At 43.3% G+C, this 16,845-nt stretch overlaps 1 protein-coding gene across 6 annotated transcripts in view; it reads right to left on the reverse strand.

Moving 5' to 3' along the window:
* The window catches only part of LOC148036040 (uncharacterized), a 71,002-nt gene that overhangs the window by 35,213 nt on the left and 18,944 nt on the right, over positions 1-16,845 (reverse strand). For all 6 annotated transcript variants that reach the window (XM_087679067.1, XM_087679066.1, XM_087679062.1 and 3 more), the window contains one exon: positions 4,323-4,565. In XM_087679067.1, coding sequence (XP_087535193.1) covers positions 4,323-4,478 — 156 coding nt within the window. In that variant the 5' untranslated portion in view covers positions 4,479-4,565. The remainder of the gene's footprint in view (positions 1-4,322; positions 4,566-16,845) is intronic.

Genomic DNA, 16,845 nt, shown 5'->3' on the forward strand with positions numbered 1-16,845 from the left:
CTAAGACATTGGCTGATTTAGATGTATCTATTACGGAGGCTACTCCTTTGTTTATTACTGACAATCAGAGTGCCATTACAGTGGCATGGAACCCAGTGTTTCATGCACGCGCAAAACACATCGAGATCCACTATCACTTTGTCAAAGAGAGGATACATGCAAGAGGTATCAACCTTGTCTACTGTCCTACCACCAATAATGTGATAGATGTCTTCACCAAAACTCTTCCTCGTGACAAATTTGAAGCATTCCGCAATGCTTTAAATTGGATCTCCTTTAGTGGATGACCCTTGTATATTGATCATTCTTCACTCTAGGGGGGTTTATTAGGTTTGACTCATGCCTATGCTCATAGAGGAGTATCGATGATCCACTTCTTACTCTCTTACAAGAGGCTTTTTCCCCCAAATTTATTCTCTTTCATTTTATGTGCTTGTGTTACATAGTTTGGGCACTTTTCGTGTTTACACCTTTCGGATGTGAAACACACTCTAGCAACCCTAAGGTTTAAGGGTTGTACTTTGTACTTGCATCTTACTCTCTTCAGATTATTGCATTGGGAGTCATGCCTTCACTCTCACACACTCTTCACTCTTAACTATACTTTCAGCTGAGCTTCAATCTCTATGCATTCTCTCCCCTCTCACACCAAGCTTTTGAAAGGACGATTTTCCATGAAGACACCAAATGGTTGAGAAAAACCAAGGCATACCTAGAAAAGTGAGCCTCAACATTAAGCACATGCCACACGAACCTTAAATCCTTATATTGCCATGCCAAAGGCTGCAATCCTTAAGGAAAGCACGAGCAATAAGCGTCCAAGGGGGTTGACCAATACATAGGGCTTGAAACACCGATCCCCACATCAAAAACAGCTCCACCTCCCATGGATTTTGGCTCTCTCTCTCTCTCTCTCTCTCTCTCTCTCTCTCTCTCTCTCTCTCACACACACACACACACACACACACACACACACACACACACAGCTCTGCAAATGTCTCCGTCTTCACTTGTCACAACTGTCGTAGCTAGTTCCACCCTTCCTGACTATGCACCCATTTATGTTCCACACCACCCACTGCCCTGCATTCAGCCTCTCACTTGTTTTCTTATCCATGCTCCCATTGCTCTCAACCAAGTGGCCTCACTTCCATGTTAGTGCCCACTCCTCTACTGCTTCTAAGCCCACTCCTATGCTCCCACTTCTGCCCTGCTGGCCATTCCTTCTCTGAGAGAGAGAGAGAGAGAGAGAGAGAGAGATGCATGCTTCTATGGTCTCACATCTACACCTGTCGGCCCTTCCTTCCATGAGAGAGAGAGAGAGAGAGAGTTTTTACGAAAAAAAAAAAGAGAGAGATAGTGTGTGTGTGTGTGTGTGTGTGTGTGTGTGTGTGTGTGTGTGTGTGTGTGTGTGTGTGTGTTTTTGAGAGAGAGAGAGAGAGAGAGAGAGAGGGCTAGCTGGGGGGGTGATGTGTGCAGCCAGCTGTGTGTGGTGTGTCTGTGAGGACAGCCGATTGGCTAAGAGAGGGAGGGAGAGAGTGAGCTGATAGAGAAAAGAGGGGACATAGAGGGGGGCAGAGCAAGCTGAAAGAGAAAAAGAGGGGAGATAAGGGGGGAGGGGGTTATCAGGTCAAGAGAGAGACAGCTGGCCCATTGTCAAAGGGGGAGAGAGGATTCTACAAACTGCACTACCACTAGGCCACTTTCTTGGCCTGTGCATGGATCTACTGCACACTATCTGTGCCTATCTTACTTGCCTTACATACCTGGCAGCCATCTTTTTTGTTTGCGCTTTTCCTACCATCTTCCCTGCTGTCAGGAATGAGAGAGACAACAAGAATGATGGACATAGGCAAGCATGAGAGCATCTTACTAGTTTCAGATACCAAATACAGAATCTGAAAACAATAAAATCAAAAGAGGAAGTTCTGAGATTTGGTTTTTGTCATGTGAAAATGGCACACTATAATTCATCTGTCTGGATGACAATGTCCAAGGCCTCTCACAGCTACAGATTTAGTGATATGCTGCTTTTGAGAATACCTCCATAAAGACCTTATCAATAGTTGCTTTCCACTCCAGGGCTACCCTATTTATTTTCCCTCACAAATTTCCCATTACAGCACTCAAGACTTACAGTCACCCTATCCCTTGGCATTGACACCCATGCCCTAATGCTGCCGATTGCCTCTCACCTACTGGTCTCCATCTTCTTTACTGATCAAAAGCACTTGAAGCACAGCCCCTTCTTTTGACAATCAAGACAGTGCGATGATCTGATTGAGAAATTGGCAGGGGTCTAAAAATGGAATGATGAATATAATGTGGACTGAGTCACTCCCTGCAAGCAGCTTGGAGCGTTAGTGAGGGCACCGGATTAGGCTGAGGACAAAGGAAGATGCAGGCTGATGGAGAGAGTGCTGAGGATCTGCAAGACAGAATGGCTGCAAGTGTGGAAGGGGCTGCTACAAATAGGCATGCAGCCCCCAAACTGACCAATTGCAGCAAAATAGGGCCAAAAATATGGTTGATTGCACCTGGCACCCATAATTAATGCCACCATCTACCCAAAAAGCTGATAGCTAGCACTAATCAGGGTGATCCAACATGAATGTAGCCTCCGATCAGCATTAAACTAGATGCACTGAGCTGGATAACTAACAGCCAGTGTGAATACACTAAAAAGCTTACTAAAACTTAAATGCATACTAATGCACGGGCTGTAGATAATCAGACCACCTCCATCTCTGTCAGAATCTGACACAGTTCACAATGAGAGGATGACAAGCATGAAATCCTACAAGTTAACACCACTATACCAGTCAGAATACCACTATCTGAAGTGGCCGAAGCTCTTTCTAAAGAATGGAGAGTTCCAATGGAAGATGCCTCATGGGTGCCCTTCAAGAGCAGGATGGACGACTCATCTGCAGTATTTGGCTAAATCCACCTGCATACAACCCACCCCTAGCACCTATTGAGAGGGATAGAAAGATGGCTTGATAGCTTCATAATTCAGGGATGCAGACCTAGAAAAGCATATGTGACCTAGGCAACAAATGGTTTGAAGAGATCGATTGGATGAAAGTGAAATTGGTTGGAAGGGATACTGCTTAACCTGGAGGCAAATTGGCCCAGTTTAGTGGTATCCAAAGACTTGTCCCTACTCAACTCTCTCGAATCTCCAGATGGTAAGATGTTATGTCACTGCAAAAGACGGCATGATTCGGATGGGCTGTCACCGAGAATTCCCATGCAAACATGAATGCAGTGGAAAAGGAACTTCCCTCTCTCCAAGTTGGCAACATGGAAGAGAGGTCTCAAGAGGGTCTAGAAGGCTATTCCTTCCTATCAGCTGAACGTGCTCAAATGGAGGCTCATAATCAAGAGACTTCGACTTCAGCATGCCCCAGTGAGGGGGATGCCTGATTTCACCATTATGCCCTTTTTGGAAAAGACACAAGGAGACTAAGAAGCATCTATTTTGGGATTGTATACATACCTTCCGAGTATGTAGGAAGTTAAAGAAGTGGCTTAAAAATGCCAATTTGACAAAACTTTGGTATGACCACGGCCCTTCTTGGTGGCCAAGGGCCTTTAAAGGAGGTAATCTGGAAGTTATTCAGTTTGTTGGGGACAGTAACTGTTCTTTAGCAGTTCTGAAAGAACTCAATCCCCAATGCTAGCTCTACAAGGTTTTTTTCTTGCACAAAAAATGGTCTCTGAGAGCATAGTGCCATAGGCTCTGCATTCCAGCATGCTCTAATTATTTGCTTTTTTGACATGATACAATATCACCGCATGACCAAAAGCCAAATAAAAATATCAGCATTAATAATTTTCAAAAATATACATTGAAGATTACAGTTACATGTTCGAACAATCCAAAAACCTCACGCTCCAATGAAGAGCCTCATTTGTTGAAACAACTGTCCAAAATGCTTTCATGTCTCAAAACAGAACTGCCTATATAAACTGGAACACAATGCAAAATTGGACATATGAAGGCTTAGTTAAGACTCGGGAAGCTAAAACTATCCCCAAGCAACGAGGAAAGACCTAAAGCTTCGTGATCTATCACGATGTCTTGCAACATATGCTTTAGGACAACATGCACTTTCGTGAATAGGGGAAGACAGCCCCTGTGTTTACAAGTGTTGGAGAGTACTGTGCCAACTTTCTATCATACCTTACTCTATGGAAAAGGTAGGTAGAGTAACACACCACACATACACAAAGTGCTATGTTAAGCCATTCTTTTTCTCACTATTTAACATTTCCTTTACTTGTCTTTGTAGTAATATGAGAGATATATGCCATACCTGTAGATCTTCATAGTTTCTGTTCATCCCCTTGTTAACTGGGGATACACATAGCTGATACCCGCATGGCATCACTATCGCCTCTTCAAGTGTTAATGGTGGTGGTTTCTGTCCCGACAAATGAGAAGGATGCTCCATGCTACCACATTCTTCCATTGGAGATCAGACTGACAGCAGGAGGGAGGACTCCGAGAAGTGTGAGATAGAGTGACAGTGGGAGAGCTTAATCCACAAGGAGCTTTACTGCCAAAAGTAAGAATCGAAATTAGGTTGGGAAGCTAGACTATTGTAATGCTACTAAATGTTTCTAGTATTAAAAGTTCATTGTTGGGGGAAAGGATTTAGCCCCCCCAACCAAACTTTTTCTCTTTTTAAAGACCTACCCCTACATGTATTTTCACAACACCTACACTTCGCAAGGGCACCCTATATAATTGTCTCAATATTGAGTCCGCAACTTAAACATTCAATATTTCTTGCATGTTTCAAATCCCAAGAATTTCAACCGGTATTTACCAACATTTGGTAAATAGAGCTTTCTTTAAGGATATAAACTATTAGAGCATGTGATTAATCTTTATCCTCCACTACCACAATTCTCCTACTGTTAATAATTTAACCACTGGCCTTCTAGCATAATAGATGAAATGCTATCTTAGATCCTTCAAACTCATGTTTGAGCCACACTAGGTGACATGCACACACTATCTAGTCATACGAACAAGGCTTATTTTCAATGTGCATATCAACGAGACTTAATTTAGAGGAAATAAAACCAATAAGGTAAAAAGATAGTATCTTTGTTTTTCATAAAAGGTAATTGTATTAATTATGAAAAAAAGTACAAGATTACAAGATATAGGATGGCTCTAAGCCGTTGCGTGTGAAATCAGAGACATCAAAGCAAAGGTACAAAGGAAGCAGAGTGACTAAAGGGGGGAAAAAGAAATTGTAGTGTGCCAAGCAAGCAGATCCTCTCTAGGGAGAATATCTGTTAACTCAATCAAGTCTAGCTGCCAATGAAGAAGCACTTTCAGGCATGCTATATGAATGCATTCCTCATGGTCCATATATGCCAACAACCCCAGAAGCACAAGAAAGGAAAGAGCACTAAAAATACAATTTCCTTTAAAAAAAGATAGTATCTCTTTTTTTCATGAAGATAATTGAATTAAATATTTACATCAGACCATCAGGTCAGCTAAGAAAAACAGAACAAACACAAATCAAGCCGAAAGGCTCCTAAGACCATAACACACAAATATCACACAGAAAGGACAACCGGAGTGGAGCGAACAATATCCAGCCGAGCAGCAATGTCAGGAAGAACCAAATCAGTTGAAACCACAAAGGAGATCATCCATAACACTAAACCACGAACACGGACCACATGACCATGGATACCCAAGGCATAATAAAAAATGAAGGCATTCCAAGTACGTTGAATATGCCATAGAGTTGTCCAACTAAGGAAATGGAAAAGGCGGAAATGATCTAATTGCAAGGCGAACATAGAAGGCATCCTTCCCATAATCCACAAATGAGCTGATATCCACTGCTCAGTCACTGAGGACCACACATGGGAAACAAAAATCCAAATCTGTCAAGCAACAGGGCAACAAACAAAGAGATGAAGCAATGCCTCATTGCACGTAGTGCAAAATACACAACCACCACTAGAGATCTTGCGAGCACGCAACACATCCCCAGTTGGAAGACCCCAATAAGCAACCTCCATATGAGAACTTTACCCTGATAAGGAATCTTAGACTTCTAGAGTTGGAGAAATCTTTCCTACCACTTTTTCTTGCTGTCCTGAATATACCATATTTTATTGGCCTTATCAATGACCCATCTCTTGAGCTCGGCCATCCGATGATAGATCTAATTAGCTAACTTGTTCTCGGAATCATCGAGTAGCACAAACGTCCAATCCTGCCAAGGAGACCACGACTGTAAAGCACGCACTGGAGAGTATCTTAGAAGTTGCTCCTGTAAGGACAACCAAATGTCATGATAGCCACAAGGCACCCAAAAGTATTGATAAATGCGCCGGAAAGAATAAAGACGAGGCTACCCAGGAATGATACCATCATGGACTGTCTACAACCCCAAGCGATCCATCCGGTTAAACTTATCTCACTGCAAGTCTTTATCAAGCCAATCCACCAACAACCTCGAGGTAGCCAGCATTTCTCCTTGCAATGAATTCTCCTCCTCACGAAAATCACGAGGGTGCCAAACAATGAAACACAAAATCTCTTGCCAAGATGCAATCAAATGAGAAAGGAGAAAAGACTAGGAGACCTTAATAGGCCTTGTAAAATTCAACACATGCCACCAAGAAACTTAAATAGCCGTGTGACCATGCGAGATACCAGTCTTTTCAATGAAAAATTTTGCAATATCTTTCCAGGGATGACTTTGCACACATAAAGCTTGCAAAAGTGCCAATCTCAAAGCAACCATAAGGAAATTAACATCCAATAAAGTTGAAGCCCCCATCCTTTTAGGAGTAGTCACATACTACCAAGAAATCCACACCTGGCCCAAACGATTCTCTTTCTTTTTCCACAACATGAAGCAGATAGGCTAAACCAATTACAAAAGAGACTTCTTAGTCCAAGGAAGTAAGGGCAAAAAAAACGAGACCATTTATCATGATGCATTGAGAAACTTTAAGTCTCACATGAAGAGGCCAATCATGTATATGGGATGACATCCAATGCAAAGTGTGAGGAGCTACATCCACACCAATAGGATAACCCAAGTATCCGATAATATCTCCTTTAGAAATCACAGCTCCTTGCCAACCCAAATCTTGCAAATCACAATTCATACAAGAAATCACTGTAGATTTCTGAGCATTAATATGAAGCCCCGAAGCTAAAGAAAAGAGATTCCACATAACCATTGCCCAATTCACATTAGTTCGATCAGCCTTGAGAAACATAAAGGAATCATCAGCCAAAGATTGACCCAAAAGTTGGGCACCACTAGGAAGAGAACCAACAATCTCGCCTTGATCAGGCAACTTATCCAACAAAGAGAGCATTGGGTGAGTGATTAAGACAAATAGCAAAGGACTGAGAGGGCAACCTTGCCAAAGAGAACAAGATAAGGCAATTTCATCAATGATCCCCCCATTAAGTACAATATATGCCACAGCACCCTAAATAATGATATCAACAAGAGAAGTCATGCAATGACCAAAGTCCATGGTAGATATTAGCTCCGCAAGAAATACCAGCTGACATGATCAAATGTCTTTCAAGATCAAGTTGAAGCATAACAACCTGCTGGCCAAAGGCTTTGGCATAATCAATCCCCATTTGAACATTCAAAATGCTATGCATGATATTCCGTCTCTTAATGAAACCATATTGATGTGGATGAACCAAGTTAGGAATACTTTCTACAATCTATTAGCAATGATTTTAGAAAAGATTCTATACAAAGAACCCATAACAAAAATGGGTCTCCATTGTCTCAAGGAATTCGGAGAAGGAACCTTCGGCAACAACCGAATCACTGCAATCTTCCAATCTAAAGGCATCAATCCAGAATTCTAGACTTGCTGACACAGGTGAGTAAATGGGTCCTTAAGCTACTCAACATGGGCTGAAAATAACTCATTACAAAGCCCATCCCAACCAAGGCTTTTCCTACGTGGTAAATGGGACAGCACATCCTCCACTTCAGCCTCTGAGATATTAGCCTCCATCAAATCAACTATTTCAGGCTTAACCTAATTACTAATCAAGTCACAAATGTATTGATGAGCAAAGAAAACAGCATCAGAAAAAATCTCTTATGGACCCAACAAATATTTATAATAGTCCATGCACATTTGAAGGATGGAGACACGTTCAGTAACCATATCACCTTGCTCATCCAACAAACGCACAATATTTTCCAAAGCGTGAACGAGCAAAGAACTGATGAGATTGACACTTATTCTCATGCAAAGCTTCTGCTCGAGCCAACAATTTATATTTAGCATATTCCTCCTCTTGAAGAGACTGAACTCTACATTTCAACCATTCAATGTATGTAACCAAGTCATCAATAGTATCCCCTGACTAATACAAAGACAACAAGTAATTCAGCTCAAAAAGAAGAAGCATATTGAATACAATATTGTCAAGACAACGCAAGTGCATTATCCCTAAAAACAACCCATGCTTCCATACCCCTAGATAGAACCCTCGAGCTAAAAAAAGCAATCAATTACCGGATACACTCCAAATACTAACTTTGTAGCAAAAAAGATTGATTGAAACGCAGAGGCAAATGAGCAAGCAAAGCCTTAAAGGCATGAACCAGCCTATAAGTCAATTCCAAAACCAAGGGATAGTCATCTGATAAGACATGTTGCTGCTCCACCCACATATCAATCACTGTTGGAAAAAAAGAATTGTTCTGACAAATGTATATCCTATCAAGCCCAAGTATCTAGATATTAAAGAGAGCGATAAGTATATCGAAATTGTGAAGGATGCATCCAAGGCCACAGATCTTGTTTCAAAGACACAGTTGCCAATGCATCCCAAGCCTGACGCTCAGGACCATCCATGACCAAGTGAGGTGAAGTTGCATGATCCCTAGATACGCATGCATTAAAATCACCCATAACAAAACCTTAACAAGCCATGAAAAGGCAGTGCAAGTTATCTCAAAGCTGATGGCATTCCCAAGTAGTAGAAGGAGCATACACACCTACTAGCTACAAAATCTCGCCCTCATATATGATTTCCAGCATTAGAAATCTGCCTCGAGCATCCTAAGAAAGAAGGATGGTTGCAAGGAAGATTGAACAGCCAACATAACTCCAAATTTATGTGAAACCTGCCGATTGAAAAACATTGTATAATCCTTATATACATAAGAAGAACCTGCCAAAGCATATTGTTTGTGCTCCACAACACAAAAAACATCCCAATTACCAACAAAAACAATTCTCCACAACTGATACTGCTTACTGCTAGAAGAAATGCCTTTAACATTCCATAGAGCAAGTCTCATGATAAACAAAAAGAGAGAGAACAACTGAATCGCTGCTTTCTCTTTAACATCTGTAGCTTTAGCAGCTTAAAATCTCATCCATCTCACTACGGATCACATCCACAAGATCCTCCCTCTGCAAACTAGCAATCAAAGCACAAGAAGAGAATTGTTGTTGCTAAGAACAGGAAACATGGCGAGGGAGCAAAAGCCTCCCACGAGCATCTTTTGCTCCCCACGAGCATCAAGGTGCAAAACAGAATTAAGAGCACATAAACTGCAGGTACACTCGAAGATTGAGATTTCATGTAGAAACCCCTACCTTTGCATTGAAAAGTCTCAAACAAGATGAGGAGATGGGTGAGGAACAAGATTTCTATCAAGCATTGCATCTAACCACAATGACCTAGGAATCATCCTGAGAAGGCAAATCCCGACCAGTTGACTGCGACTCACACTCAATACCAACCTGGGAAACGTCCTTATTTCATGTCCATGCAGGGCAAGAGGCACAAGACGAGCAACATCTTGCTGCTGAGTCAAAGGCTAGGAATCACGCTCTTACATATCCATTTCTAAGTTCCAAAGAACGCTACAAAATCTCAAGGCTACTATCAGATTCAGAAATAAAATGGCCTAATTGGCCACATCAAAAGCAATGTCCAACAAATGACCCCCATTTGAGCTCAAAAACCAATGTCTGCAACCCAAGGACCTCAAAACGAGTTTTAGTACGATGGGATTTCCCAATGTCACAGAGCATACAAGCCCTGTTCCTATTACAGGAGGCCAAATGGAGCTCCACCAACACCTCGCTAAGGGATCTCAAAACCAAAGGAAGAAGTCTCCAAAGATGTGCAGGAAAATTAACTACCCCACCCAGATTGGGCATGCCTCCCTAAGAACCTCCTAAAACTCAGCCATAGGCCTCCATGGAACCATATTGATTAGCTGACCATTCAAAAACAAAGGAATACATTGCATAATGTGAGCACGCATATCTGGAGGACGAAAAAGGACCTCAAAAAACCTCTTCGGTCCATCATAAATCTCTTCCACAAGAGGAGTCTGCACTTGCCCAAGAACATCATCATGACACACATCATCACTCAAAAGCATGGACTGCAGCCAAGCACAAATCCAAGCAATCAAAGGAGTCCTACTCGTAAAATAAAGGATGGCTGTCCTCTCATGAAAGGCAGCAATCTGTTGTAAAACTAGGTCAATTTCCATGACAGCAACCACATGATCCCCTTCCAATAAAGAGATCGATTTACCCTCATTAGCATGACCATAATCAGACATAAGATTTTTGGCAATCGCAAGCATGAACTAGAAAGACTCGTCAGCCTGTGAGCAAGAAACACGAACACCTTGCTAAGGCAAATCCGGAGCACACAAAACGAGTTCATCAACAATCATCTTATGGCATTTTCCCATCTCATCCCCTTCCATCAACTAACTAGAATCTCCTCAACCAAAGAGTCACCATCCGACTCACACGATTCTTTCTCATCGCCCGCTGTCAGTCTCTCACAGACATTTCATGTGTGTGTGAGAGAGAGAGAGAGAGAGAGAGAGAGAGAGAGAGAGAGAGAGAGGGGGAGGGAGGGAGGGAGGGAGGGAGAACAACTGTATCAGTATCCACAAACAGGTTTTAAACTGGTCACGACAGTATTTTGTCACAGGCATTTTGTCAGACATTTCATCAGTGAGGCATTTCGTCGGCACCATTTCCTCACAGTTCTCAATCCCTCAGTGCACCCTCAGGGCAGTCTTTCAACAGTTTAGGGAGCATTCTCACTACAGTACATTCTCTTTGCTCACGACAGTTCAGGGCACATTCTCTGCTCATGACAGCTCAAGGCACATCCTCTGCTCACGACAGCCCCAAGGTTCAATGCCTCCAGATTGGCTATACACACACACACACACACACACACACACACACAGAGGCATGGAAAGGGTTGTTCACAACACATGTAATACTATGAGAGACAGGAGAGGAAGTGTGCTAACACTTTCTCCAAGTTTTTTCATACTTTTACTATAGATTTGGATCATTATACACATGCCATGTGGGCTCCAATCAAATTATAGGACTTTGATTGTAACTTTGTTTCATAAAGATAGATTAGGATAATATATTCAAAAGAAGCATGCAAGAAGAGATTAATCTAAAGTATTCAAGGGCAATTTGACATGATGTTTCACTCCTCCATGAGTTTCATTGGGAGAGAGGCTGTCATGGCATGGAAATAAGGGTCTCTGCTTGTCAATGAAAGCTTGAGGATACGGGACTGCAAACCGTCGATTTTGGGGCTTGTGAAGCAATAGTAAAGTAGCAGGCTCCTATGTTGCTAAGAAGATCTTTGTGAAGGAGGGGAGCTAGCTGTCATGTTTAGACGGTGAGCAGAAGGCTGTAGGCCCATGGCTGGATTCCATGTATAGATGTAGTGGTCTAAATGACTTAGGAGCCCCCATCATTATAATCTAGAGGATGCCACAGTATCAAAGATTGCAATTTTGGAGAGGAGATCAGTTCATTGACATTAGTTTTTTTGTTATGCAGAGTGGGAGAGATGCCAGGAGTGACTGCCATACAGGCAATGATTTTGTCATAGTAGTCCTGAAAAAGAGGGAAGTTGAATGGATCAGAGATGGAAAAGTAGCATGTCTGTATTGCAATAGACGGCTTTATTTTGAGAGACTCATCTTAAATTTCAGAAACTCCAGGTTCAGCTGTTGCAAGGGTATTGAATATTTAAAGCCGCATTTATGTGGTAGATAAGTAAGATTTTATTTTTTTTTGCAAGTAAAATGTGGCTGATTATATTACTCAAAAAGACTGATTACAACGGAGTGCTCATGCTCAACAAACTAGTTGGAGCTGATGAAAGTCACAAGTACATCATGTATACAACCCTCTCAAGGTGGTCTGGGGGGAATAGGGGCAAGAAGCCATGGAGGGGGGGTGTATCATCATCCGGGGCTACCTGCCTGCATCATGAAAAACAGGTCATGGCCGCCCCAAGTGCGCATGAAATGACATCAAAGCTCCTGACAAGCCCTGGACTCGCCCTGCACATGATCCCATCAGCTGCAGAGGGAGTGGATAGTGGAGGTCTAGAGCTCTACTAAGGTCGCCTATACTGAAAGTCTCTCTCCGCCGAAAGCCTCTTGACACCGCGCCTTCCAGATATGCCAACCAGTAAGACTCCCTATGATCTCCCATAACTCAAAGCAGTCTGTTGTGGGTTCCAGTACCTGGCAGATGGGTAGGACCTCCAAACCAACCACTGCGCACGACCCAGCCTCGATAAAGAATATCGTGTCCTGCATCCTTGCCTCACACAAAAGGTGCCGGCCCTAGCTGACTGCCTGCCAACAGAAGGCTCCCCATGAGATACATCCAAGGCTGGGTGTGATACGACGAAGGATGCGGCATGCTCCTCTCCACATGAGCTGTGCCGCCTCACACTACCAAAGGCAGTGCTTTGGGGTTTCCAGAGGTTGTTGTATACAGCGCTTACAACCTCCCTCCTGCATCTGAGCAAGCCAACTTCCCACCGCCAAGCCTCCATGTGCCACCAGCCATAAGAAATACGATAACCTCCTCCGCCTCCAGCTTGTAAAGAAAAATACCCTAACACAGAAATATAAACAGAAACCGTACGACAAAGCACACACTGATAAAATGAACACAGTTAGGGTTAGGGCTAGAGTAACTCAGAGACAATAAACACAATGAATAAATGAAATGATATGACTACTAATAATACGATGCTCATGCAGCAAACACACTATGCAGTGAATGAATATTGAACCTCGAACTCCTGTATCTCTAGGATCAGGGCAGAGGTAATGAGCTAGAGAGTGTGTCGTACTCTGAACGGATCCCGAATCGCAGCAAGGCAGCCTCCGGATGTCGAACACCAACAAACGTAGCAGTGAGAAGCTAGATTTGATGCAGACAGCAGTGAGCAGAGAGAAAGACTAAAAATGGAGCCTGCAGGAGAGAGAAAAACTAAAAACACAGGCAAGATATCTTGCAGGAGAGAGAAAGACTAAAAAAGGAGCCTGCAAGAGAGAGAAAGACTGAAAACGCAGGTAGGACAGCTTGTAGGAGAGAGAAATACTGAACGCAGGCAGGACAGCCTGTAGGAGAGAGAAAGACTAAAAACAGAGCTGCAGGAGAGAGAAAACTGTTAGGGCGGCAGCTGGAGCCTGCAAACGCAGCAGTTTGCTGGCGTGGCAGGCTGTACGACAGCAGTCTGGATGAACAGCAGTCAGTCACCAGGTAGAAAGAGCAACAATCAGCGTGTGGAGGGCTGGAAACAAGCGCCAGATTGTAGAAAATAGTGATGGACAGCAAGGGCTGAGATGTTCTCCGTGACCGGGGTATGGGCAGTAAGCTGGTAACACCTGAAACCTGCAAAAACGAGATTATGAAAGAGTGGAGGGCTGGCTGCCAATTTATAGAAAGTTAGGGTTCTAGATCCTCTCCCACTTAACTTTCTCGATCCACTTCCCGTTTTAGAGTTTTGGCTAAAATAAGCCTAAAATAAGCATGTTTTGGGGCTATTTAAGTGGCTAACTACATTTCTTAGCACAACACCCCGTTGCTGTAAGAGCATCAAGCTACCATAGTTCACATGCCCCATGCGAGCATGCCATAACTCTACCCGTAACATAGTAGGAGGAAGAGTGGATACTAAGTACACTGATTGATCAACTGAAAGAGCATCCGACTCATATAACCATGACATAAAGTGCCAGTCAAGTGTTCCTTATCTCTTACTATGCATATGTTATCATCAAAGGTGACCTGCAATCCGCAACGTGCCAAAGAAGAAATAGAGAGCAAATTCTTCTTGATACCTAGCACAAATAAAGCATCCTGTAGGCGGAGAATAGTGCCATCAATGGCTATGAGCACAATCTCCCCAATACCTCTAACAGGGTATGATGCATTGTTGGCACACTGTACAAACTTGCCAACTGGAGCTGCACCAACAAAAGCAAATAAATCTCTGCGAGATGTGATGTGCCTAGAAGCACCACTGTTAAAAAACCAAGTGTCCACATCCTCAGTAGAGCTAAATTCTCTCAGCCCAAGAAGAGTCATATCTACATGTGTAAAAGCAATAGTCCCTATCTGCAACAAAGGATGATGAATCAGTATCAGTGGAAGGAGCATCAAAAATAGACACTCCTGACTCCTTTTTCTTCTCCTTGGCGATGTGCTTTCTACACTCAGTGATGTAGTGGCCTGGCTTCTTGCAATAATGGCATTTCCTCTTCTTGGCTTGCATGTCCCCTTGTTTTTTATTAGCCTGTGAAGTGCCTGAAGTCCCAAAGCTCTGCAGAGCATTCTTTACATGGTTGCCTTTGCCCTTTTGTCTTGCCATAAAAGCTTGCTTAGAGGCTATGACATCCACAGCACTATTTCTTCTTGTTTACTCCTCCTCTAGAAGCAAATTGACTAACTAAAGAAAAGTAATCGGCTGTGGGGCAATCCTCATGCTGAGGTTTAGGGCCGTATGAAAGGCCAAGTACAAAGGAGGTAAAGAGTTCAATATAGTAGATATCAGCTGTGCATCTGAGTAGTACTCATCGACATTCATAAGTTACTCATGCAAGTCCTAAATTTTGTTCAAGTGATCCTGCATAGAATCACCCTCATTCATCTTCAATGTCTCAAGCTCTTTCTTTAACAAAGAGATGCGGGTCTCATTTTTACCACCAAACATCTGCTCCAAAGTTAGCCAACCTTCTCGTGAAGAAGCTGCAGACCGAATGTGAGGGATGATGGACCACTGAACTGCCAATGCAATCAACGACAAAGCCTATGCATCTTGTGTATCCCATGCTTTTTAAGTTGTTGATCGCTAGGGAAGTGGCTGAAGTGGAGCAGGCTAAACAAGCTGAGGTGCCCATTGTCTACGTCCTCGTAGAGGAGTAGTAGCAAGAGCCACAACTCCAGGCCTTTCTTTACCGCTAACATAGTCCTAAAGATTTTTCACAAGCAGCACATTCTTCATCATGAAGGACCAAAGTGAGTAGTTGTTACCATCCAATCTGTCCTCCTTGGATAGATAGATAGATACATCCCCTCCCTGATTAGCCATGATAATGAATGCCAAAAGAAGCAAAATAGCAATGTCCAAGCTGGACCAACCTCGAAACCTCAAAATTTCCAGAAATTACAGCAAATAGCTTGCTGCAATCAGCAAACCGAAGTACACTTTGTCTAAACTGTCTGTAATGCACGTAGTCCAAGGTGCATTCAATGCTCAGCAACACTGTATTGGCAAAAGCCCCAAAATTATCAAAAGCAGTCTATTACTAATTGAGACTGCTGTACATTTGCCAATGTCTTCACAAAGCCCAAAAGCCCCAAAATTCTTGATTTATTTGCCAAGAAATTTGCATCAATCGTGTCCCAGACACGTATTCATATTTTTGTGTCTGCTTGGGTAGAATCCCCTTTTCCAGAGATGAATCTAAAATAGAAAAATAAATAATTTAAAAAAATGTTGTACCTCCGGTCCTAAGGCAGAATGGCAGCACAAGTGGTGGACAAAGCAACTAGTGGGGCGAGCTAGGCCAGCAGAGTGCAAAAGGGAAGCTGCAGGCGGGGCAGCAGGTGCACGCAGGTGGCGGTGGCCCACTGAGACTGGCGGTGCCTAAGGCGCAAGTTGCGCTTGTGGCACAGGCAGTGGGCATGTGCTGGTGGATGGCGACTCTAGAGAAGACGAGCACTGGTCACAAGTAGCACCCAGATCGCAAGTAGGAAGGGTAGTCGGCCATAGTCGAGGCACAAGGGCAGCGGGCACAAAAACCCAATGCAGACAGCGTTGGCTGACTCGGTGGGAGCAAGGCGGCTCCTTCTAAAGTGGCGCTAGCTGGCTGAGCTGGAGCAGGGCGGCTCTAGCTAACAGTGGACTCTTGAAGGTTGAGGCCAGAGCAAAGCTGGACCCTGCTGCTAAGTTGAGAAGCTCGAGCTCTAATACCAAATGTGAGAGGCTAAGAGGATCGAAGCTCTACTGAGAGTGCAGTAGACAGTGTGGAGAGTGAAGCACGACACCCAATGCAATAGACTGAAAGAGTGTAAACTGAAAGTACAAAGTACTACCCTTAAACAATAGGGTTGTAGGGGGTGTTCACACCCAAACATGATAAGTGCCCGTAAGTGTGTAACATAGGCACATACAAAAGAAGAGAATAAGTCTGGGGGAAGAAACCTCTCGTACCGAGAGTAAAAAGTGTCCCAGTGTCCTACTAATCACCAACACTCCTCTGTGAGCATAGGCGTGAGTGAAACCCAACAAGTAAAGCTTGAGAAAGCGCCTTCGTAAACAAGTCTACAAGATTGTTCTCTGTCTTATAGTAGACCAACGCAATAGTCTCATCCAGAATCTTCTCCCGAATGAAATGGTACTAGATCTCAATGTGCTCCGTCTAAGCATGGAACACAAGGTTCCAGGCCAAGGCAATGCAACTCTCATTGTTGCAC

The sequence above is a fragment of the Lygodium microphyllum genome, chromosome 5 (genome assembly GCF_053477565.2).
Source record: "Lygodium microphyllum isolate KBCC chromosome 5, Lygodium_microphyllum_v1.1.10, whole genome shotgun sequence".
In the NCBI taxonomy this organism is placed as follows: domain Eukaryota; kingdom Viridiplantae; phylum Streptophyta; class Polypodiopsida; order Schizaeales; family Lygodiaceae; genus Lygodium; species Lygodium microphyllum.